Source organism: Chanodichthys erythropterus, chromosome 12, assembly GCF_024489055.1.
Source record: "Chanodichthys erythropterus isolate Z2021 chromosome 12, ASM2448905v1, whole genome shotgun sequence".
Taxonomy (NCBI): domain Eukaryota; kingdom Metazoa; phylum Chordata; class Actinopteri; order Cypriniformes; family Xenocyprididae; genus Chanodichthys; species Chanodichthys erythropterus.
This window is the reverse complement of record NC_090232.1, coordinates 43,614,012-43,639,120: the sequence shown is the minus strand read 5'-3', so window position 1 is coordinate 43,639,120 and position 25,109 is coordinate 43,614,012. Positions and strand designations below refer to the sequence as shown.

General features: G+C 36.4%; 1 protein-coding gene across 3 annotated transcripts; it reads right to left on the bottom strand.

Moving 5' to 3' along the window:
- Positions 1-605: 605 nt before the first annotated feature.
- Positions 606-24,643, bottom strand: rnf150a (ring finger protein 150a). Of its 3 annotated transcripts, XM_067404294.1 has the most exons (9): positions 23,982-24,203; positions 19,440-19,572; positions 16,643-16,893; positions 11,488-11,544; positions 11,331-11,402; positions 10,242-10,324; positions 8,315-8,411; positions 8,023-8,233; positions 606-6,609 (listed from the first exon to the last, which is right to left on the bottom strand). In XM_067404294.1, exons 1-9 carry the CDS (start codon positions 24,066-24,068, stop codon positions 6,491-6,493), a joined length of 1,110 nt encoding a protein of 369 aa, XP_067260395.1. In that variant the 5' UTR covers positions 24,069-24,203; the 3' UTR covers positions 606-6,490. The 3 variants fall into 3 exon arrangements, with proteins under 3 accessions (XP_067260395.1, XP_067260392.1, XP_067260393.1); XM_067404291.1 differs by lacking the exon at positions 19,440-19,572 and having other exon boundaries at positions 23,982-24,643; XM_067404292.1 differs by lacking the exons at positions 11,488-11,544; positions 19,440-19,572 and having other exon boundaries at positions 23,982-24,643.
- Between the last annotated feature and the right edge of the window lie 466 nt (positions 24,644-25,109).

Sequence of the window (25,109 nt, the reverse complement as noted above, 5' to 3'; positions counted from 1 at the left end):
ACTGTGGCTGAATATATGTCATTTCTGGGCCTTTAGCAGCACTAAACATAATTGCAAATATAATGTTTGCCAACAGTCAGCCAAACAAACAACCACAAGTTAGTACAGTATGTGGGACTCAGATTGCAATTCCATTTGTTTCCACTAATGACACACTTCATCTTTACATTTTCTGAGCATTTTTCCTCTGAAATTAGACAAAGTGCTTTTACAGTGAAACAAGTACTAAGAATACAATTCCTAAAAGTCTGCAAAATGTGGAAACTGTGAAATATGCAGACCTGCATGAAGAAGTACAGAGCTTCAGCAAATATTAAATATGAAGTATATTTTAAGTTATTTATAGGATAGTGGCATTCAGCAAAATTTAATGTCACAATTATAATTTTATAACACTGAGAAAAAAAAAGAAAAGAAGAAAAAAAAAAGCAAGCAAGCACATAATTTTACTGCAAAAACCACATTCAGGTCAACTGTGTTCATAAATTATGGAAGATTATCAACCAAATTCTATACCTGGATAGCACTGAATCCTTTTATATGAATAATGATAAATTATGAGCTTGATAAATCAGTCTTTACACCAGAGCATTCAGGTCCAATGCATGAACAATCTGATTTAATTTATTTAACAATAAATAGCAGTCAAACAAACACTCAATACTGTCTACAACACCACATAGACAGATTAGTTCCTATAAAGGGGTCATATAAGGAATTTCATTTTCCTTAATCATCTTAATGAAAACTTTTAGAACTCAATCCTTTTTGAGCAAGATTTCAGCACCAGCTGTTTTGGTACTATGTTCAAATGCTGCCTTGCTGCTCATTTCATATGTGAAGAGGCCATTTACATAGTCTTAAAGGTATGGAAGCTTGTTTCTACCACTAAATAAAAAAAATAAAAACATAAAAAAGGAAACTTTCTATCTCACATTTCAGATTTTTTTTTTCTTTAGCAATTGCGTGTTATAAAGTCAAAATTGGGTGATATAAAGTGAGATTTGCAAGATATAAAGCGCCAATTCTGACTTTATCTCACAATTCTGACTTTTTGCCCTCAGAATTGCGATATAAACTCAATTGTGAGTTATAAAGTCAGAATCATGATATAAACTCACAATTGCATCGTATAAAGTCAGAATTATGAGATATAAACTTGTCCCTCACAATTGGATTATTATACGCAATTGCGAGTTTATATCTTTGGTACTCACACTTCACGCAACACTCATCCTACAAGTCGTCTCCATCACTTTCCTCCTGACTGCTCTCCTCACTATCTTCTTTGCTTTCGAACGTCGTAGATGATGATGTTTTGTTTATATTTTATTAAAACTAATAACAAAGACAACAGCAGGAATATTAGGCTGCTGTCACTTTACGAATATACTGACACATCCGGTTTCTTTCTCAACTGTTCACTTATGACATAACCGATAGAATACTTGCCGAGACGGGTATTTTGAGAAAACTTTGTGTGTATGTGTGCGTTCAAGCTCAAGTTAAAAAAAAAAAAAAAGGATTAATTTGGTGTTCAAGCACTGTCTGAAAGCCTCTCTCTCTGCGTGCACGCGAATCCCGATTTTCAACTCTTCTTCCGCGTTTAAAATAATTTGAACGTGCAAACTGGCAAGACAAAACACGTCCAAATGCTAAACTTTCACATTACGGTGGTTAAACAGCAGTTAATCCATGAATCAGATGCATGCCGAACCGCGGGGTCTGGTCCGTACCGATCACGGATCCGTTGCACCCCTAATAATTAATGAACACACTTATCATCGTGATTGCTATCTTACCAGAGATGGAGAAAAATCCTACTCCTGTAAGAAATCATGTCCCTGTACTCAAAAGTAGTGATGTGACGTTTGACACCGAGGCTTCGAAGCTTGTATCAAAAAAACGAAACATCTCACAGTGAAGCACTGTATCGGAGCTTGATTCGTTTTGCCATAACCACGTGATCGGTGACGTCCGAAGCTTCGTTTTCGCACACAACAACGTGACTGCTTCATATTCTGATTCACATAACATGAACCTTTGCGCAGATGTGAAGTATCATTTGCTTTTTAGCAAAAAATATGCCATAATACGAATAAATATTTACATGTGTTCAGTTTGTATTTATTCCCAGTTCATACTTCATTCTATAACAATCATTTATTTTGATAATATATGCCAAAGCTTGCCTATTTGTCCCCCCAAATTTTATTCAGACTCATTTATTCAAATTGTGTAAGTGAAATGACACGTGACTTTTTTATGTATAATAATAATTTACATTGTTTTATACGCTTTTCATAGCACAAACTGATTTATTACATGAAACTCCAAAAATAGCTGCGTCGTCTGGGACGCAAAGGCAGTTTTTTCCACCTTTTGACCACAAGATGTCGTTAGTGTGCACTGTGTTGAAAAGCTTCGAGTAATGAACCTTTTTACGATACACTTGAGAGGAAAGCCTCGGTGCTTCACAAAGCTTCATTTCGCCATCACTACTCAAAAGCGCTTCCTTCAACGTTTTCTGGTACACATACAGTCTATGGGTACACATCATTTATTTTTTACCACGCATGCGCACCAGTTATGTGCACCACACATGGAGCCCCGCACATGACATGCACGAAACAAAAAAAAAAAAAATTGTGCGGACGATTTACTAATTCGTTCCCTAGATTTATAAATGCATGTGTATGATTTATACACCGAGGGAACGAAATAGTAAATCGTGCACATGTTTTAGTAAATCGAAGGGAACGAATTATTAAATTGTGTGCACGATTTAGCCTATGTCCAGGGCTCCATAATAATGCAATTTTGACTTTATAACTTGCAATTGTATGTTTATATTTTGCAATTGCAAGAAAGTCTCACAACTGAGATAAAAAGTCGCAATTACCTTTTTTATTTTTTTTTATTTCATGGTTAAAACAAGCTTCCATATAAAGGCACAGGACACAAATATTGTAAATTAATTCCCCAAGGGGAAAAAATAAACAACAAATGCATGATATGACTGCTTTAATGGACACACAAAATGATTCCTAGACAGACAACTTCAACCACAGATATCATAGAAAGAAAACACACAGAATATTGTTTGTGCCACAAGAAATGTGTTACAATAATTAAATAAGCACCAAATAATTAGTGCGTAATCGTCTAATCTTATAAAATTCCTCTAAACAACAGTTTTATTCATGCCAGTCTAAAGTTACAATAAAATAAATCTCAGGGAAATCTCATGTGCTTTTTGGCTGACAGATGCACATAACACTGCACAAGCCATTATGTTAAATATTACTGAATATGAATATCAGGATCACAGACCCCAGCTCTACGACTGCTCCCAGTTCAGTCCGTCTGCGCACGTTTACCTCCTTCATGATCATTCATTACAATAGTGCAGGACACATGTGAACACACACCATATCCACCTGTCCTGACATCAGAAACATATGCAGACATACAGTATATGCTGAAGCTTTGGTTTAGTGTGCTAAACATTCATCAGTCCATTTGACTGCAGTAGTGCATTCTGGGTATGAGCGTGTTTAACTGGGGAAGTATATCATTGAGAAAAATATTCAAACATGAGTACAAATGCCTTTATACCTAATAAAATTAATAATAATTAATATTAATATCATTATTGTTTTAATAATTAAAATAATAAATAACAGACCTCTTTGAAGTTGGCAGATACACAGACACACTGTAAACAGCCAGTCTGTATCCAACATTAACAGGCTACTTGATCACAATATTAATATACTGTAATATAAGTTAAAACTATTTAGTAAAATAATATTTATAATAATAATAATAAAACATAAATATTTAAAAGGGGGTGATTCAGCAATGTGTATCTCCATGTGTCCTTTGTTTTTTCTTTTGTCTTTTTTAGAAAAATAAACCCTTTGATATCAAAATATCCATTCAATCGTCTTTCACTTTCCTACTGTGCATGATAAAAAGAAACGGTCGTTTAAAACAGGCCTGTCAGTAGTGTACTATCCTTCTGCGAAAGTATTGTGAGCAACTTAAATTTGAGCAAAGCGCTTTTACTGCTGCCGAATGAAAGTTACGTCTGCAATTTCTGCAGTAACCAAACAAAATAGCAAAAAATAATGAAAAAGAACAAGTTTTTGGAGAAACGGGTAGTTCACGTCGCTGGTTGAGCTGTTCGCTCCAATTCAGCCGTTCAGGTTTAGCAGAAATTACACACTTCACTTTTAACCGGGACTAACTTTTTAAAAATAAAAGCTTCTGAAGATGTTAACTCAGCAAGTTATTTGCAAAGAAAAAATAAATATGGCACACTGCACTGGTTAGGGAGTGACAACTGCATTTAATTCATTGTGGGAGTGAATCGCTCCTCATGATGGTTGACTCAGATTGCGTTCACAATGAAATACTAGTTTACTGCATTCCGGCAGTGGCCTTTGCTACTGTATGTTTCACCCATTTCCCTTGAAAGGGGCCTCCACTTGCACTTGAAAAAGGGCCCTGCTCCCCATCATTACGCAGCACACACACACATCAGGGTCGGAAATTAACGGGGGTTTGGGGCAAAAAATGCCACCAAAAGTAATAAAATGTCCCCATAATCCAAGATATGGTGCAAAAAAGTCTTCATAAAGTTCTTGTTTTTAACATTTATAATATCACACAAGCAAAAGTGCTGTTTTCCCGAATATCAGCACGCGTGCAAATGTGATGTCAATTTTATACAACAATTCAATAAATAGGTTAAAGGTGCAATATGTAATATCTTCGGTCCGCTAGAGGTCGCTAGAGGCATATTCAAAACAAAAGGTGCTGTTTGATGCCAAGTTTGAACACGAAATCTTTTAGCATGATTATTTAAAATGTTATGTAGTGATGCGGCAAAATTTTTGGCATTTGATCGGACGAATATGAATATTCGTTTTCGCCCAAAACAATTTTGGAGGGCCGAAATGTTGACATTTAATATTTGCCTCTCTGACGGCGTGTTTTGACTGTTGTCACGTTGAGTGCACAAAATAAACAGCTATGTGGACACTAGTTCGGGGCTGACCATATCGATTTCTTCTATGCTGTTTTCATTTAATGCGTGAACAAAACTTCACTGAACATTATTTGTAGCTCGCCTTTCTTCCAGTTTTCGCAATAAACTTTGTGCTTTGTAACTTTTAAGAACATTTCAGCTTTCAATTTCTGTCAGTCAGTACAACTGAAGTGTTTCAAACGCGGAAAGACGTCAATAAAACAGCTTGTAAACAATATGTCTCCTAATGTTACATTTACCTCAGGAAAGCCATTTAATGTCCATAATTCAGTAGTTAGCTAGGAAAAATACCTAATTTTGCTAAATATATGCACTATATTGCATTCATTATATTACATGCATTCATTATATTTTCTGTTGTCTTTATTTAATGTATGCTTGAATAAATCTGCCATGACAACAAGTTATTACAGTCACTGTTTATATTTCAACAATGAATTGGAGTAGATAAATAAACTTTATTTTAAGTTTGATCAAATGGAAACTTTAAATTTGTGTTAATTTCGGTGTTCTGGTAAAAGAAAAAATACTGCGCATCACTAATAGTTGGTGTGAATGGGCCTTTAGTTATTTGTGACGTTGTAATTAATGTTTCCAAGCAACATGACATGAAAATATAATCGTTACTACCTGAATTTTGGTTGTAAGAATGCAATTGTCACTCCTGTAATTAACAAATTACAGGAGTGAGTGCAAAGCAGGTTTAAGCACTCCAAACCGGAGTGACTCTTAATTTAACAGTGTGCACGGGGCCTGAAACCCTAGTGGAATACATTACAACACTCTGTCAAGACAAAATTAGTGGAAAGCATGTACTTTAACTGCTTTTGTGGCATTATGATTCACAAGTACTGCCTTGACACACTGTCTCTGGATACGGCTGCTAAAACACTCACCATATCATGAGCTGGGTTCTACTTCATCTTGTCGCTGTAGTGTGATTTGACACATCACATTTCAGAAGATGCAAAAATAGTGTCCTGTATACGATAAGCACTGGTGATACTTCACAAAGTATCACGCTACTTCACGATACTTCACTTCACGCTGGTTAGAGCACACGCAAACCGCTTTAGACACTCAAAGCAAATGTACGTTGCGTCTACATTACGTCTATTCATTTTAGAATATTCCGGTGTGTACTGGCAGTGATCCCATAGGGAAGTTGAAACAGTCAAAATTTTCCAGAATAAAAGCGAAAACATCCCTCGTAGGGCCAGGTGGCTTTTCCAGTCTGGTAACACAAGCTCGGGACAGAAGACGGCATGAAATTGAGGTTGATAAAGCCAGAGGAAGAGGACAAGCAAGCTGCGGTGACTGAGACCATGAGGTCAAAAAAGGAGGTTGCACACCTGTGCTGCTATTACTCATGCTCTTTTATTGTCCTGCTGCAGTCCTGCTCCATTTATGGCACTGAGAGTCATTCAGTAATGTTCAGGACTTCACATCGTCCTGTTCTGGATCAGACTGAAGTTCTACGTCGGACAGGACGAGCTCCACTGGCATGATGAGTGAGGTGTCTGAATCATTGCTCATGGAGGGCTGGTGCTCACCTGAAACAACAAAGAACATTACCAATAACGTTTTGCCACCAAACCTGGTGTGAGGTGTCATTTTTGAATCTGAATGAAAGTTTCAGTGGAGGACAAATGGCTTGGAAGATCCCATATGGATTACTTTAATGGTGTTTTTTGTCCTTTCTGGAGCTTGACAGACTTATTCACAGTGCTGTTGAGCGGCAACAAATCTTATAAGCTGACAAAAGGACTGATACGGGCTACAGAAGCAGCACAGGATCAGACCAAAGCTGCGATGGAGAACCAGGACAGGCTGTGCTTTTATTTGCTGCCGGTACCAAAAAAAATGACCTAAATATATGAGAGCTGAAAGTAGGTCACACACAAGACCACTAGAACAGACTAAAATAATCAAATCCAGAACCACAAGATGTGTAGGTCAATGCGAGAGATGGGAATTAAAATAATAAGCATTGATAAGCATTCTTTACACAGAACCTTGCATTATGCGGAAACATTTTCCCATTTTGATAGACCCTCTTTTGTGATTCATTTTATACAGGAATTAAAAATATAGAAATAAAGGTCTATATTCCCACTTCTTTTCACTTGTTATTTTCTATAAATTGTCTAGTTGCAAAAGCATAATTTTGTACAAATTATACTCACAAATAGCAATTACATAACTAGAAAAACATATATTCAATATTCAATATAAAATGTCTTTGATTCTATGAACTTGAACTGAAAATTGCTATTTTAAAACATCCTAATTTTTTAAGGTTTTCTTTGACAGTGAGAATTGTGAATTATTAATATTTACCTATACCTAAATATTACCTTACCTTATATTAAATATACCTTTCAAAAGTTTGGGGCCAGTAAGATTTTTTTGGAAAGAAATTACGACTTTTATTTAGCAATGATGCATTAAATTGATCAAAAGTAACAGTAAATACATTTATAATGTCACAAAAGATTTAAATTTCACATAAATGCTGTTCTTTACAACTTTATATTCATCAAAAAATCCTGGAAAAAAGTATAACAAAAATATGAAGCATCACAACAGTTATTAACTGTATTAACTTTAATCAGAAATGTTTCTTGAGCAGCAAATCATCATATTAGAATGATTTCTGAGGGATCATGTGACACTGAAGATGCCGAGAATGCAGCTTTGATCTCAGAAATAAATTACATTTTACAATATATTACAATAGAAAACAGTCATTTTAAATTGTATTAATATTTCACAATATTACTAAATTTCGATCAAATGGTAGAATGGTAGTGTATGTCACAATCAAAGTTATTCAGAGGCTATACATCTTAATTAATTTATAACTATTCATAAATATAATATTCATAATTAATTTCTCAACTTATTTTCTCAAGAAAATGTCAAGATTACAGTTCATATAATGCGAGACACATGGCCATACTCACTGCTGGCGATGTGGTGGCTCTCTCCGGCCGGCGGGAAGGAGTCCATCTCGTGGTAAATGTGTGACAGGCCTATTGTTCTGACAGCTGGGTCCAGGACTACCGAGCTCTCACCCACTGACACCTCACTCGCCCCCGTCACAGGATTGGTGGGAGGGCCGCTGACGGACATCTCATAATCAGGAGGGATGTCATCAGAACAGTCTGTATTGGGCTGTTTGAATGGAAAATTACAGCTTATTTAGAGCAAAACACAAGGCCGTGTGTGATGTTTATGGCTAGTTTCTACTCTTACCGGGATGCCCAGGGCTTTCAGGATGTTCATTTTGCACATGGGACAGGTTCTGTGGTCCTGTAGCCAAGGGTCCACACAGTTCTTATGGAAGACATGACTGACAATAACAGCACATTAAGCAGAGAAACATTTTTCACAAAAAGACCAAAAACAGTTTATCTACACTTTTCAAACACATTTTTAAGAGGACCTTTTATGCTTTTTTCATGTTCATCTTTCTTTAGTGTGTTGCTGTTTGAGGATGAAAAAGGTCTGTAAAGCTACAAAGCACAAAGTCACTTCAAAGGAAGTTATTCTCTATATCAGTGCGCACTGTTTCTGAACTCCCTGAAACACCTTGATTGTAGTCTTGAGTTTTCTTCTGGGAATGAACATGTCAAAACCTTCCTCATTTTAATAAATCCCACCTGAGGCGTACACAGCAAAATCCCCAGAGTTAAATCAACTCTGCTCAGATTACATATGGCCCCTCTCTACTTAGTGTTAAAGTAACACTGAAGCAGAGTTAAAGTTAAAGAGATAATTAAGTGATTAAGTTCTGATTGAGCATTAGTGATGAACACCTGCTGTTAACAAGCAGAATCATGAAGAGAAACACGAACTACAGCTGAATATGAAATCAACTGAAGATAAAAGACATAAAATCTCTCAAGATCTGATTAAACAACTCCTCAAACAGCATGTTATCTCATTAACTTTAGCTCTACTTCAGTGTTATTTTAACTCTATGTAGAGAGGTCCATATTATCTCTGAGCAGAGTTGATTTAGCTCTGGAGATTTTGCTGTGTATGCTAAATAAATGGGCAGGGTCTGGTACAGTTGACAAATCACAACAGACTGCTCCAGACGACCAATCAGGGCACATTGTGCTTTTTGGAAGGAGGACAGGAACTAAGAGTGTTAATGACAGTCTGGGAAGAGAGGTGCTGCAACAATGTCAAATATATGAAAAACAACATGAAAACATTCTAATAGACCCCAAAAACAAAAACAAAACTTTGTAAAAGGGGCACAATAGGTCCTCCTTAATGCATTTAATGCATTTATACATTTTTAAACGTGATTTTGCATTGGCTATTTTAGCCAAAAATTATATTCTTACACTGCTGTGTGAAATCTAACATGAGGTAACAAACTAATTCATCAAAAACAGAATTATTACCACAGAATGTAAAACCGAACAGTGAAATTAATGAAATGAAATGAGTTTGTTTCACTCAGATAATAATGAAGGTTCATTGTACTTAATAGAAAAAAGTTGCATGAACTCAAAATTTGATTGTAGTAAGCTGAACTTAATATGATTGAGTTGCAACAGATTTCTAATATCCAGCATGCTTTGCGTCAGACTCTATAAGGAAAAAAAATGTTGAAATTAAGTGTTATTTTGTGTGTTTTTGCACAAGATTAACAAAGGGAGACTAAGTTAGTGTTTAATGTCATATTGGGTTTTACAGGGGTTTCTTTTATGTTAGTTACTTAACTAAATGTAAAAATGTAAAAGTAACTATGTTAGTTACTTAACTAAAACTGAGTTAGTTTACTTTAATGTTTGGAGGTAATAATTTTCCTCAAATGTTTTGAGTATTCTCAATTTATAAATTTTTACTCTAGAGTTGGCAGCTCTAAAAGTGATCTATTTCTGTCCATTGTAGACACATTGTAAGCAATGCTTTGGCATGGTAATGTTTATAGTGATGCTGCACTATTGGGAAAAATGACAAAGTACAGATTAAAATATGATGGCTTTATAGGTATGGTTCATTTAGTTCAATAGTTTTTGTTTGAACTTCAATATGGCACACTAATGCTAACTATTCTAATAATAATGCATTATTTATTGTTTAAGCATTTTATTTCTCTGAGAATCAGAATTCCTCAGTTCAATCTACTTTTACATCTTGTAATGTTTGCCTGAAATCTTACCGACATGGCAGAATCCTGACAACATCATTAGGTTTGTAATCTTCGATGCACACTGCACAGTTGTCAAAGTCTGACTCAGTTTCCTAGAAACAGGGGGCCGATAAATAATGTTGTGAGTAACCACATATGGGTGAATATATGTGTACAGTTCCCTGAAATCTCCATTAGAGGAAAAGTAGCAGACGGGAACATACAGTCATAAAGCATGTCTAATGAGAATGAATCACAGATGGGTGTTAAAGGACAGGAATCAGATCAAAGATATCCTATAAAAAGACATGATGAAATGTCACACGTTGTAAGCGTTATTGGGGAGGCATTTTTTTGAATATGTTTTTTTTTTTTTTTATCATTTTCTCTTCAAATGTGATATTTGCAATAAGAATTTAGAATCAGAACAATACGTTTTACACCAGTGTTCAAAAATGTGTTGAAGTATTTAGGTACTTTTACTCAGAAAGGATGCATTAAATTGATCAAAAGTGACTGTAAAGACATTTATAATGTTACAAACGATTTCAATGTCAAATAAATGCTGTTCTTTTGAAGTTTCTATTTCTATCCAAAAAAAAAAAAAAAATCACAGTTTCTACAAAAATATGAAGCAGCACAACTGTTTTCAACATTGATAATAATCAGAAATGTTTCTTGAGCATCAAATCATCATATTAGAATGATTTCTGAAGAATCATGTGACACTGAAGACTGGAGTAATGATGCTGAAAATTCAGCTTTGATCACAAGAATAAATTACGTTTTTGCAATATATTACAATAGAAAACAGTTACTTTACATTGTATTAATACTTCACTATATAACTGTTAATTCTAAATAAATGCAGCCTTGGTGAGCAGAAGAGACTTATTTCAAAAACACTAAAAAATAAAAATGGTTGGGTAGTTTTTAATAAAGTTTTTTGATAAAGATGTTTGTAAGAAAAGACCAATTTGGAGGACAATGTGTTTTTGACCCATTTTGCATTATTTTTCATTATAATGATCACATTATTGGATTGAATGAAGTGTTTTTAAAATCTTCTCTGTACTCAAAGACTAAGAAGTCTGACAAAAAACATAAAACAAACCAAACCTTGTCACCCTTCCTGATGGTCCGTACTTGTAACTTGCTTATGGCCTTTTTTGCAGCGTCACCCAATCGCCTCTGCAAAAGACATGAAATATGTGTTAGAGATTGTACTAAAATGTTATATCAGATGGATCTGTGCATCAGAGATATTAGATTCAACCTCAGACGTGGAATCACTGCCAGAAGATATATATCTTCTATCAGCCTGAGCGTTTAACTGAGAAAGCCAGAGAAGAGCAGAAACAGGAGACAAAGTGATGATAATAAAAGAGCAGAGTTTATTGAATAATCTAGAGGTTACAATACTCAATGCTGTGGCTTCGTCTGGCCAATGCAATTCCAACAAGTGTTATTATATCAAGGGAAAAACAATGGAATATTACTGCTTCACAACATTGTCCAGTAACAATAAAAATACATTCTCTCTTTTCATGCATGTGTTTTAGTTTGTCAAGAGGTTTTTTTTTTTTTGAAGGGTGTGCATGTCCGTATGCGAGAAGAAGCCTATGATTGAATCTGGAAATAAAGCAAAATAACTAGAATTAGTCCTCAGATGTCATTTCCATAATTTATCTGGCATTAATTCAATCTCAAACTGATTAATTAAAAGAAGTTATTAACTACTTTAATTAATGCATCTCAGACTGTTGAATGGCAGAGCTGTCCATCACCAAATCAGTTAATATGCCGTTAATTCTGCCCATGTTACCGGTCCAGTTATAGGAAACAAATCAGATAGTGGTAACGGATGTACAAGCAGGGTTTGATATTGACTTTTTTGCTCACCAGCCACTGTAGCTAGTGGTTTTCCAAAGTTACTAACCACTCAGCAACAATTTTGACAAAACACCATGGGGAAAACTTCCATATAGATATTTTTAATATTATCTTAATAATTTGGCAGCAGGCATATTAGGCTGCTGTCACTTTAAGACCTGACGCATGGATCCACTATACTGTTACACATGCGTTTTATTTTGCAACTGCTTACATTCACTTAAAATATAACTGACTGAGTTTACATGAATATGTATGTAGACTGAAAGCAAAAAACAAATACTGAGTGCACATAGTTGGTCCAGCTTGGTCGTTCTTCAGGGTGGTGTACCCATAAATCATCCTAAAAAGATTTAAAGCCCATTGCTTATATACAGTGGGTACGGAAAGTATTCAGACCCCCTTAAATTTTTCATTCTTTGTTATATTGCAGCCATTTGCTAAAATCATTTAAGTTTTTCTCTCATTAATGTACACACAGCACCCCATATTGACAGAAAAATGCAGAACTTTTGACATTTTTGCAGATTTGTAAAAAAGAAAAACTTAAATATCACATGGTCCTAAGTATTCAGACCCTTTGCTGTGACACTCATATATTTAACTCAGGTGCTGTCCATTTCTTCTGATCATCCTTGAGATGGTTCTGCACCTTCATTTGAGTCCAGCTGTGTTTGATTATACTGATTGGACTTGATAAGGAAAGCCACACACCTGTCTATATAAGACCTTACAGCTCACAGTGCATGTCAGAGCAAATGAGAATCATGAGGTCAAAGGAACTGCCTGAAGAGCTCAGAGACAGAATTGTGGCAAGGCACAGATCTGGCCAAGGTTAAAAAAAGAAATTTCTGCTGCACTTAAGGTTCCTAAGAGCACAGTAGCCTCCATAATCCTTAAATGGAAGACGTTTGGGACGACCAGAACCCTTCCTAGAGCTGGCTGTCCGGCCAAACTGAGCTATCGGGGGAAAGAGCCTTGGTGAGAGAAGTAAAGAACAACCCAAAGATCACTGTGGCTGAGCTCCAGAGATGCAGTCAGGAGATGGGAGAAAGTTGTAGAAAGTCAACCATCACTGCAGCCCTCCACCAGTCGGGGCTTTATGGCAGAGTGGCCCGACGGAAGCCTCTCCTCAGTGCAAGACACATGAAAGCCCGCATGGAGTTTGCCAAGATGGTGAGAAATAAGATTCTCTGGTCTGATGAGACCAAGAAAGAACTTTTTGGCCTTAATTCTAAACGGTATGTGTGGAGAAAACCAGGCACTGCTCATCACCTGTCCAATACAGTCCCAACAGTGAAGCATGGTGGTGGCAGCATCATGCTGTGGGGGTGTTTTTCAGCTGCAGGGACAGGACGACTGGTTGCAATCGAGGGAAAGATGAATGCGGCCAAGTACAGGGATATCCTGGACAAAAACCTTCTCCAGAGTGCTCAGGACCTCAGACTGGGTCGAAGGTTTACCTTCCAACAATAACCCTAAGCACACAGCTAAAATAACGAAGGAGTGGCTTCACAACAACTCTGTGACTGTTCTTGAATGGCCCAGCCAGAGCCCTGACTTAAACCCAATTGAGCATCTCTGGAGAGACCTAAAAATGGCTGTCCACCAACGTTTACCATCCAACCTGACAGAACTGGAGAGGATCTGCAAGGAGGAATGGCAGAGGATCCCCAAATCCAGGTGTGAAAAACTTGTTGCATCTTTCCCAAAAAGACTCATGGCTATATTAAATCAAAAGGGTGCTTCTACTAAATACAGAGCAAAGGGTCTGAATACTTAGGACCATGTGATATTTCAGTTTTTCTTTTTTAATAAATGCAAAAATGTCAACAATTCTGTGTTTTTCTGTCAATATGGGGTGCTGTGTGTACATTAATGAGGAAATGATTTTAGCAAATGGCTGCAATATAACAAAGAGTGAAAAATTGAATTGTCTCTAATTGTGACCTTGAAAGCCTAGAATGTCTCTGTTCTTGAAATGTCTCAGTAGACAGTTCCTCCAGAAGAACCATCTCGAAATTGAAGATTGTGAAATTTACGAGTAACAGTTCCTGTTATTCTGTATAACTCAGAAAACTTCTTGAAGGCAGCCGAAATCGATCTGTGAAAACATAAAAACAAGAGAACGGAATGCTCTTTTTGAAAAACAAGTTTGATTAAACTTTGTTGAAATTATTTATAACATTTTAGTTATTTATGCTACGGTAAGTGATGTGCTCATCACATAGAAAATATACTTGAGACTTTGTTCAATATTTTTTCCATAAGAACATCCAATCATCCCAGTAATCATCCTCTACTCGCTTTGACCATCACAAACCAAACTTTTAGAACTTAGAAGTCCTACATTCAACCCTTTAACCAATAAACTTTCCCTTTCTTTTTATCAAACACCTTTTTAAAAAACCCTTCAGCTTTTCTAATGTCACTAGTTTACCTGAGATCACCTTTCTGCACTGTGATTATATTTAGCAAGTATTAATCAAGTAATACTGCTTCTGCTCATTTGATCTTAAAACAAGTTAGTTCACCCAAAAATGAAAATTCAGTCATTAATTACTCACCCTCATGACGTTCCACACCCGCGAGACCTTGGTTCATCTTCAGAACACAAATGACGATGTTTTTGATGAAATCTGAGAGCTTTCTGTCCCTCCATTGACTTTGATTTTTTGATGGAGATAACAGTTGCTTGTTATTCCATCCTGTCGACAATGTCAGGATGTTAGATCATGGCAAAACGTTAGATCAGGTGGATCTCCATGTCAGAAATATTAGATTCGACCTCAGATACCAAATCACTGACAGAAGATATATGTCTTCTATCAGCCTGAGAGTTTAAAGGGTTAGTTCACCCAAAAAAGAAATTTCTGTCATTTATTACTCACCCTCATGTCGTTCCACACCTGTAAGACCTTCGTTAATCTTCAGAACACAAATTATGATATTTTAGTTGAAATCCGATGGCTCAGTGAGGACTCCATAGGGAGCAATGACATTTCCTCTCTCAAGATCCATAAAGGTACTAAAAACATATTTAAATCAGTTCATGTGAGTACAGTGGCTCAATATTAATATTATAAAGCAACGAGAATATTTTTGGTGTGCCAAAAAACAAAATAACGACTTATATAGTGATGGCCGATTTCCAAACACTGCTTCAGGAAGATTCGGAGCATAATGAGATTACGTGTCAAACTGCCAACGGCTGAAATCATGTGACTTTAGCGCTCTGAACAGCAGATTCGACACACTGATTCATTATGCTCCGAAGCTTCCTGAAGCATTGTCTTGAAATTGGCCATCACTAAATAAGTCGCTATTTTGTTTTTTTTTGGCGCACCAAAAATATTCTCGTCGCTTTATAATATTAATATTGAACCACTGTATTCACATGAACTGATTTAAATATGTTTTTAGTACATTAATGGATCTTGAGAGAGGAAATGTCATTGCTCCCTATCTTATAAAATATCTTAATTTGTGTTACGAAGATTAATGAAGGTCTTACGGGTGTGGAACAATATGAGAGTGAGTAATTAATGACAAAAAAAATCATTTTTGGGTGAACTAACCCTTTAACTGAAAAAGCCAGAGAAGAGCAGAAGCAGGAGACGAATTGACGATAAGAAAAGAGCAGAGTTTATTGAATAATTTTAGTTGCGTAAGTTTCAATGCCCAGAGTTCGTCTGGATGTTTCAATGCTCAGTTTCAATGCTCTGGCTTTGTCTGACCAACAAGTGTTATTATACCAAGGGAAGAACTGCTTCACAACATCGTCCAGTGACGTTAAAAACCTCGAAATGGAGACAAACATCCCTTCAAACCACAAGCATAATCACAATTATAGTAATATAAAATATAAAAAACTTAAATGAATAATAACAATACAATTATATAATGATAAATGATGTAAATGAATAAATGACGTAAGTCAATCAAATAAGACAGAATAATATAATGAATGACAACTACATAAATGACTAATGATTATAAAATTAAATCATATAAAAAATAGTGTAAATAAAAAAAAAATGTATGGTTGCTCTCTTAAAATAACACAAACACAGGTTGTTATTTATGGAAGACCACAAGTGTCACGGAAATAACAATAAAGCATATAATTAATTAATAACTAATTGTACAATAAAAATGTGCATTAGTAAATGTTTACAAAAATAATTAATTCATCTAAAAATAAATAGATTAAATTGCAAAGTAATTCATTATTTTATTTTTTAATGGCAAATAAAAGCAGTAATTAATCTATTTATTTTTAGATTCATTAATTATTTTGGCAAACACATTTATTAATGCACATTTTTATTGTACAATTAGTTATTAATTAATCCTATGCTTTTTTACTATTTCCGTGACACTTGTGGTCCTCCATAGTTATTGAGAATCCTTAGATCTTTCACATGCTACATTGAAATATCTCATTTTAAATCAAATTTGATTCTGAATGCATGTGGTGTAACGTAAATGTAGGTTCAATCCCAGTATTTGGTGTAGTTAGCGTGGCTCTACAGCACCTGGTTGCGGTCTCGTGCATTGGCGTAGCGGAACCTCTGGATGTAGTAGAAGACCAGCCAGGCGAGAGAGATGATCATCAGGACGATGAAGGAGATGGAGACGAACACCACCGAGGTGCGGCTGACGTACTTCTGCAGGTTCCGCGTGCCGATGGTGATGTGCATGGCCACGGTTATGTTCTTCTCCAACAGGGCCACGATCTCACGACCTTTGGGCTCGGGAATCATGATAGCCACCACATCGCCGGTACCTAAAGGAATGATGTTGGGTTCAAAGCTCAAATGATTCACTCAAAATAATAGTAGAGGCACAGAGATGACATACTTCAATGTATAAACACACCAACAGTCATGGTTGTTGGCTATTGCACTGTCAAACACAATCCTTGATCATTAAATGTCAAATCTACACTCTTAGAAGAAAGGGTTCTATGTAGAATCTTGTCAGGCGCTTCATATGTAGAACCTTTTATGAGTTAAACATTCAAACCATTAAACATCATGCAATCATTTAAGGAAAAGGTGTGACTGCAGTCTAATGCTGCGTTCTCGCCATGTTATAATTACTGTAATGATTCTGAACTGCCTCAGGGGTACGCCACTCCAAAGTTTAGGAACCACTGATTTAAGTCATTTCTCATCTCTAATGTAGAACATTTTTTGGCATGAAGGGTTCACCATGGGTTATTTATCAATATCTATATAGAACCGACTGAACCTTTTTTTCCCTAAGCGTGTAGTTAAGCTCTACTCTAGATTCCGACTGAACCTCTTGATCTCTAAAAATCTCTGGAAAAGCCTTCGCTTGCCTTTCCTGGTCTGATCTGCAAACTTAATGTAATTGAATTAGGGGTGTGCACGAATAGTTGAATATTCAATCTGTAATTATTATTATTCGAAAAATAAACATACTATTCAAATTTTACTACATTGCTTTGCAGGCCATAAATGCAGTGAATCCATATTAAATCCCAAGCACTAAACCTCAAACTCACAGTTATAATTAAAAGCACTGGGTGGCGCTGTGGAGCATGTTAACAAGTTGATTGTATTTTATCACATATATATCCTTCCATCCATCCATCCATCTCCTTGTCTATCCATCAATCTGTCTATTCATCCATCCATCTCTCTGTCCATCAATCTGTCTATCATCCATCCATCTCTTTGTCTATCCATCAATCTGTCTATTCATCCATCCATCTCTCTGTCCATCAATCTGTCTATCCATCCATCAATCTGTCTATTCATCCATCCATCTCTCTGTCCATCAATCTGTCTATCATCCATCCATCTCTCTGTCCATCAGTCTGTCTATCCATCCATCTCTTTGTCTGTCCATCACTGTCTATTCATCCATCCATCTCTCTGTCCATCAATCTGTCTATCATCCATCCATCTCTCTGTCCATCAATCTGTCTATCCATCCATTTATTTGTCTATCCATCAATCTGTCTATCCATCCATCTCTTTGTCTATCATCAATCTGTCTATTCATCCATCAGTCTATCCATCCATCCATCCATCAGTCTATCCATCCATCCGTCTGTCTATCCATCAATCTCTTTGTCTATCAATCTGTCTATTCATCCGTCTGTCTATCCACCCATCAGTCTATCCATCCATCCATCAGTCTGTCTATCCATCCATCTGTCTGTCCAATCTGTCAATCCATCCATCCATCCATCCATCCATCCATCCATCCATCCATCTTTTTATCTATCATCAGTTTGTCTATCCATCCCTTTATTCAATCTGTTTATCCATCGATCGATGCATCGACCGACCGATCCATCCATCCATCCATCCGTCCGTCTGTCCGTCCATCCGTCTCATCCATCCATCTGTCCATCTTATCCATCCATCCGACTAGTATCCATTCATCCGTTTGTTATCCATCCATCCATCCATCCATCCGTCTGTCCATCCATCCATCCGTCCGTCTTATCTATCCATCCATCCATCCGTTATCCATCAATCCATCCGTTATCCATCCATCCATCCGTTATCCATCCATCCATCCATCCATCCGTCTATCATCCATCTGTCTGTCTATCCATCTATGTAGGATCCATCCATCAATCCATCAATCCATCTAGTATCCATCCAACCATCCATCCATCCATCTGTCTGTCTATCCATCTGTCTGTCCATCAATCTGTCAATCCATCCATGCATCCATCCATCTTTTTGTCTATCATCAATTTGTCTATCCATCCTTCAATCTATCTATCTATCCATCCATCTGTCTGTCCATCAATCTGTCAATCCATCCACCTTTTTGTCTATCTTTAATTTGTCTATCCATCCGTCCGTCTGTCCATCCATCCATCCATCCATCCATCCATCCGTGTGTCTATCCATCCATCATTCATCCTTTTGTGTATCATCAATTTGTCTATCCTTCAATCTGTCTATCCATCTATCAATCTTTGTCTATCAATCAATCTGTCTATCCATCCATCTCTGTCTGTCCATCCGTCTGTCTTATCCATCCATCCGTCTTATCCATCTGTCTAGTATCCATCCGTCCATCTGTCTGTCAAAAGCAATCGCAACGAATAGAGTGAATTTGTAAACCTACATTAGAATTTCATAATATATGGGTTTTTTTTTTTTTTTCTTTTTTACTGAATTGGGCAATTCCATCCATTGAAGTATTCAAGTGGTTAGATATTTATGCATTTAAACTATATTTTTGTGTCTTTTGCTTGTTTCAAGGAGGCTTTTCAATGTATGTCTTCTGTACCATTCTTTTAAAGTCGGTAGGGCACATGTATCATCATCTAATATTTACCATATGAAACTGAAGACTTTACACATCTCATCTCAGCTAAGCTCAGCAAACCAGTCTCTCTGGACTCAACTTCCTGTTTGCATCTGAGAAAGCCAGTCATTTCATCCTCAAGATCAGGACCAGCTGGACTGAACTGTAACACAGGCCAAATGGTGCTTAGGCTGTTCAAGTATGTTAAACATTAACATCTCAAATGTAAACTGAAGGATCCAGATGGGTTGATTGCTGATGTACTTACCTGTTTCAAATATTATTTCTAAAGATGACACTATTATGCTCATATTGAAAATTTAAATAAAGGATTACATTTTACACAGTCTTATAAAAAAGGATGCACTGGCTAAATAGAGGTGAAAAAGAGTTCAGTAGAGAGGTTTTTGGGATGTTGTGTGCAAATTATTTTAATACAAAATTATACCACTAACTCTCAAAAACCACACAGCCCTCATGAAAGAAAAGGCCAAGAGACAGGAAAACAGTAGGGAAGTGAGAACATCAGAATGACATGACTATCAGATCTGCAAAATGCAAGGACAGATTCTTGTGGTTTAAATGGTTTGAGCAATCTAACAACTCCCACTATCCTGCTAATGTCACAACACAAATAAAAATACACAGGAACAAGATCTTTGACAAAACACAAGTGTCCACTCTTCATCTCACAGAACAAACATTTTAAGTTCACCATCAGGCATTTAGAGTTAATCCAATATAGTGTTGAGCTTTAATATCAGCTGCTAAACTATAAGAGTGATTTGCTACTGTGAGAAGGACATCCACCCCACTTAATGCATCGTGCTTCCTTCTGGAGCGTCAGTGAATGTTTGAACCTTTTTTAATAGTTGTGTTTGAGTCCCTCAGTTGTCCTCAGTGTGAAAAGATGAATCTCAAAATCATACAGTCACTGCTGGAAAGGGTTCAAATACACAAAAGATGCTGAAAAATCAAAATCTACAGGACATGGGGGATTTTTCTGAAGAACAGAGCTCAGTTTAACTGCTCAGAACAAACAAGAGACTCATGAACAACCATCACACAACAAACAAACAGTCGTGGATCATACTTTTGAATACGGTCATATTTATAAATTCAGCTATTTTTTTGTCTTGTGGACTTTATGTAAACATCTTTTATGTAAAATATCTTACTCAATACAGTACTAAATGAAAAATAACATGGATTTTGTATGATCCCTCTTATTTTGTTAAAAATATTCACATTTTCGCAGATTCTGCAAGGGATTCACAAACTTTAAAGCAGCACTGTATATCAAAAATTCATTTTTGTGAGTGGATATGCATTGCTAAGAACTTCATTTGGACAACTTTAAAGGCAATTTTCTCAATATTCTCAATACCCTCAGATTCCAGATTTTCAAATAGTTGTATCTCGGCCAAATATTGTCATATCCTAACAAACCATACATCATTGGAAAGCATATTTATTCAGCTTTCGGATGATGCATCTCAAACACGCCTGTTTCGATGAAGCCCCTCCTTCTGAAACACAAACTGTGCTGTGATTGGTTAGCTGACCCAGTGTGTTGTGCATGCACAGACTTTGCAAGCATGGATTCACAGGAGGTTTCATGCTTTTTTTCTCTCTTTTTTAAAATTAAATGTAATTTTAGTTATGATGTTAAACACCATTTAATCATGATATTTGTCAGAAAACAGTAATCGATCACAAAACCATGGTTAAGGGCGGTGAACAATCTTACATACAGTTGTGGTCAGGATTATTGGCACCCTTGGTAAATGTGATCAAAGATGACTATAAAAATAAATCTGCATTGTTTATCCTTTTGATATTTAATTCATAAAATTAGTAAAAATCTAACCTTTCATTGAAGGGAAAGAATTGAAAGTGGGGGGGGGGGTCACATTATGAAATAATTGTTTTTCTCAAACACGTTGACCACAATTATTGGCTCCCCTAGAATCTTTTATGAGTAAAATATCTCTGAAGTATATTCCCATTCATATTTATTTTTAGCACACCAGGGTGATCATGAACATGAAATTGTCCAGCCATGACTTCCTGTTTCACAGGAGTATAAACATGAGGAAACACAAAGGGCAAATTCCCTTAATCATTCATCACAATGAGTAAAACCAAACAATATAGTTCTGATGTGCAGCAAAAGATTGTTGAGCTTCACAAAACAGAAAGTAGCTGTAAGAAAATAGCTAAAGCATTGAAAATCCCCATTTCCACCATCAGGGCAATAATTAAGAAGTTCCAATCAACTAAAGATGTTACAAATCTACCTGGAAGAGGACGTGTGTCTAAATCGTCCTAATGCACGGTGAGGAGAAAAGTTTGAGTGGACAAAGACTCTCCAAGGATCACAGCTGGAGAATTGCAGAGATTAGTTAAGTCTTGAGTCTCAGAAAGCCTAAAAAAAATATCAAACTGCACCTACATCCCCACAAGATGTTCAGGAGGTTTTCAAGAAAAATCCTCTGCTCTTATCCAGAAACAAACTCCAGCATATTCAGGTGTCAGACAAGACTGGAACTTCAAATGGGACAAGCTTCTATGGTCAGATGAAACTAAAAAAAAGAGCTTTTTGGCAGCAAAGCCACCAGATGGGTTTGGTGCACACATGGATAAAAAGTACCCCATGCCCACGGTTAAATATACTGCTGGATCTTTAATGTTGTGGGCCTATTTTTCTGCTGGAAGTCCTGGACATCTTGTTCAGATACATGGTATCATGGATTCTACCAAATATCAACAGATAAAAAATCAAAACCTGACCGCTTCTGCTAGAAATCCTATAATGAGCCATGGTTGGATCCTTCCATCAGGACAATGATCCAAAACAAACATCAAAATCAACACAGAAATGTGTCACTGAGCACAAAATGAAGCTTCTGCCATGACCATCTCAGTCCCCTGACCTGAACCCTAAAGAAAATGAGTGGAGTGAACTGAAGAGAAGAAGCACCAACATGGAGCTGGAATCTGAAGGATCTGGAGAGATTCTTAATGAAGGAATGATCTCTGATCTCTTGTCAGGTGTTCTCCAAACTTATCAGGCATTATAGAAGACGAATCAGAGCTGTCGTTTTGGCAAAAGGAGGTTGCAAAAAGAACTGAATAAAAGGCCAATAATTGTGGCCAACGTGTTTTGGATATAAACATTTATTTCATAATGTGATTTCCCCCCCACTTTCAATTCTTTCCCTTCAATGAAAGGTTAGATTTTTGCTAATTTTATGAATTAAAGATCAAAAGGATAAACAATGCAGATTTATTTTTACAGTCATCTTTGATCATATTTACCAAGGGTGCCAATAATTCTGACCACCACTGTGCGCTACAGTAAACACTATATCAACACTAATGTTTGCTAGCAGGCGAGCTGAGGCAAAGCTTTGCCCTTTGTTTACATCGTATAGCAACAACATAAAACTCATAATTGGAACTATTAATAGAAATCTTTGCAAGCTTTCAGATGGTTTTATGCTCAAACAGCAACATTACACACTAACTAAAGCTGAAAAAGTGAAGCAGCATAATTAAGACCCCTTTAATATTTTTTCTTGCAATTTTAGGTTGCCATTTTGCGGCCTGGACATGTTCCATTGCTGAGAAAGCATAACACAAACATGAAGAAATCTGCTGTGACTGCAAACACGTTGAGTAATCATGCTGTAAACATCTGTTGCTTCAGATGATCTGAGTTAAGACAATAAAAATATGCCTGTATATCAATATGTTCCCTTTCTTGTAATAAATCACTGAGTATGAATGTCGTTAATGTGTGATGTCTTTGTTTTCTTAGCATTATGGTTATGAAAAATAAGATTTTTTTTTTTTTGCATTACAACAATAACAAGTGAAGACTTCAGATGCAAAAGCCTCTAAGTGCCATCTGAAATTTTCTTATAAAATGAGCATTTTTATCAAGCTCATATGTTTATGTTATGTTTAATTGCCATTAAAGTGAAATTACTGAACCTAAACATACGAGCTTGATAAAAATGCTCAGAAGAAAATTTCAGAGGCTTTTGCATCTGAAGTCTTCAAGTGCTTATTGTCACAAAAAAGTGTTAAGAATGCAAAAAAAAAAAAAAACAACAACAACAAAAAACTAATAAATAATAGTGAAATCTTAATGCAAAATCTTTTTTCTTTTACCCTTGAGGTGAAGTATGGACATGGTTCATAGGTTATATGATGCAAAGATAAACATTTTAGAGGAAAAACTTTGCATAGTAAATGTACCATGCAAATTCATAATCTCAAGAGTTATTTCCTCATCATGATACAGTGCATGAAACATGTTAACTATTAATAGTGTGAACATCATACATTATGCATCATTGGTCATAATCACATGTTGGTGCAGTGGTGCGATAGCCTGGTTATACATTAGAGGAATAATTGAACCTCAAAGAACAATTTTATCATTCATTCACCTAGAGGAGAGTTTCTTTATTATGTGGGACATAAAGTTGATGAGAACATCTTGCAATTTTAGCATATGTTAATGGCTGAGAGAGGAAAGAAAAGAGAGTTGTGTCCTCTTACCGTGATGTGGCATGGTAATGGTGTCGTTGGAGTTGCTGGAGCCCACATTGAAGATGACCACAGCTGATGCATTGAGAGCCGCAGCATGTCTGATCTTCTCCCTGTAGGTACAGTTTCCTCTGGCTATCAGTGCTATCCATGGGATGTTGGGGTGGGGAAGGGAGAATTTAGTGCTACTGTCACATGCCTGTCTGTCCTGCAGAAGTGATGGCATGAACACAAAACCCCTGACGTCTCTTTTAGAAGAGTGCTCCCCATATCTCCCACATTCACTCCTGTCTGTCTTTATTTCGGATGTCACTGGATCCAGGTAAGTGATGTTGACGAAGGCAGTGTACCATTCCTCTTTCTCTGCCACTGTGAAGTCCAGACACAACAAATGCACGAAGCAAAACGACAGCAGCCATGTAGACAGGGCTAGACTCCGGCAGGCTTGGTTTAGGGACATTGCCATGTTTTCAGAATTGATCCCAAAGCAAACTAACCGTTTTCAAGCTGGGGAACGTCTTTATCCTGCTTCTTTTTTCAGTACGGCATCACTTGGCAACCCCACAGCACAAATAGAGGGCCTTCAGATAGAAACATGTCTCTGTCCAACTCCGTTGTCCTTTAAAAGTGGCTTATAGATGCAGTCCACCATCATGTCGGTTCACCCAGCAGCATTTGCGTCTGTTGTGACGGACCATCAGGGTTGCCAGATATTATTACTAAAACTACACTGTAGAGAAATCGTGCAGTCCCCAGGTGAAAAAAGTACATTTCAATAAAGTGCTCTATTTTCGTGCACTAATTTTGTACTTAATATACTAAATTCTTCTTTAGTACTTCTTAAGATAATCTTAAGAACATCTAAGTGTACTCAACTGTGCTATTTTGAGACAGCATGAAATATGAACTGAAATGTGCTTTTAATATACTATCTCTGTATTCAAAAACTATATTTAGTTAACACTTGTAGTACACTATGGGTTCAAATGAACTATAAGTAGTATCTAAATACATTTTTTAAATACAGAGATAGTATATTAAAAGCACATTTAAGTTCATATTTCATGCTGTCTCAAAATAGCACAGTTGAGTACACTTAGATGTTCATAAGAGAAGTACTAAAGAAGAATATTTAGTATA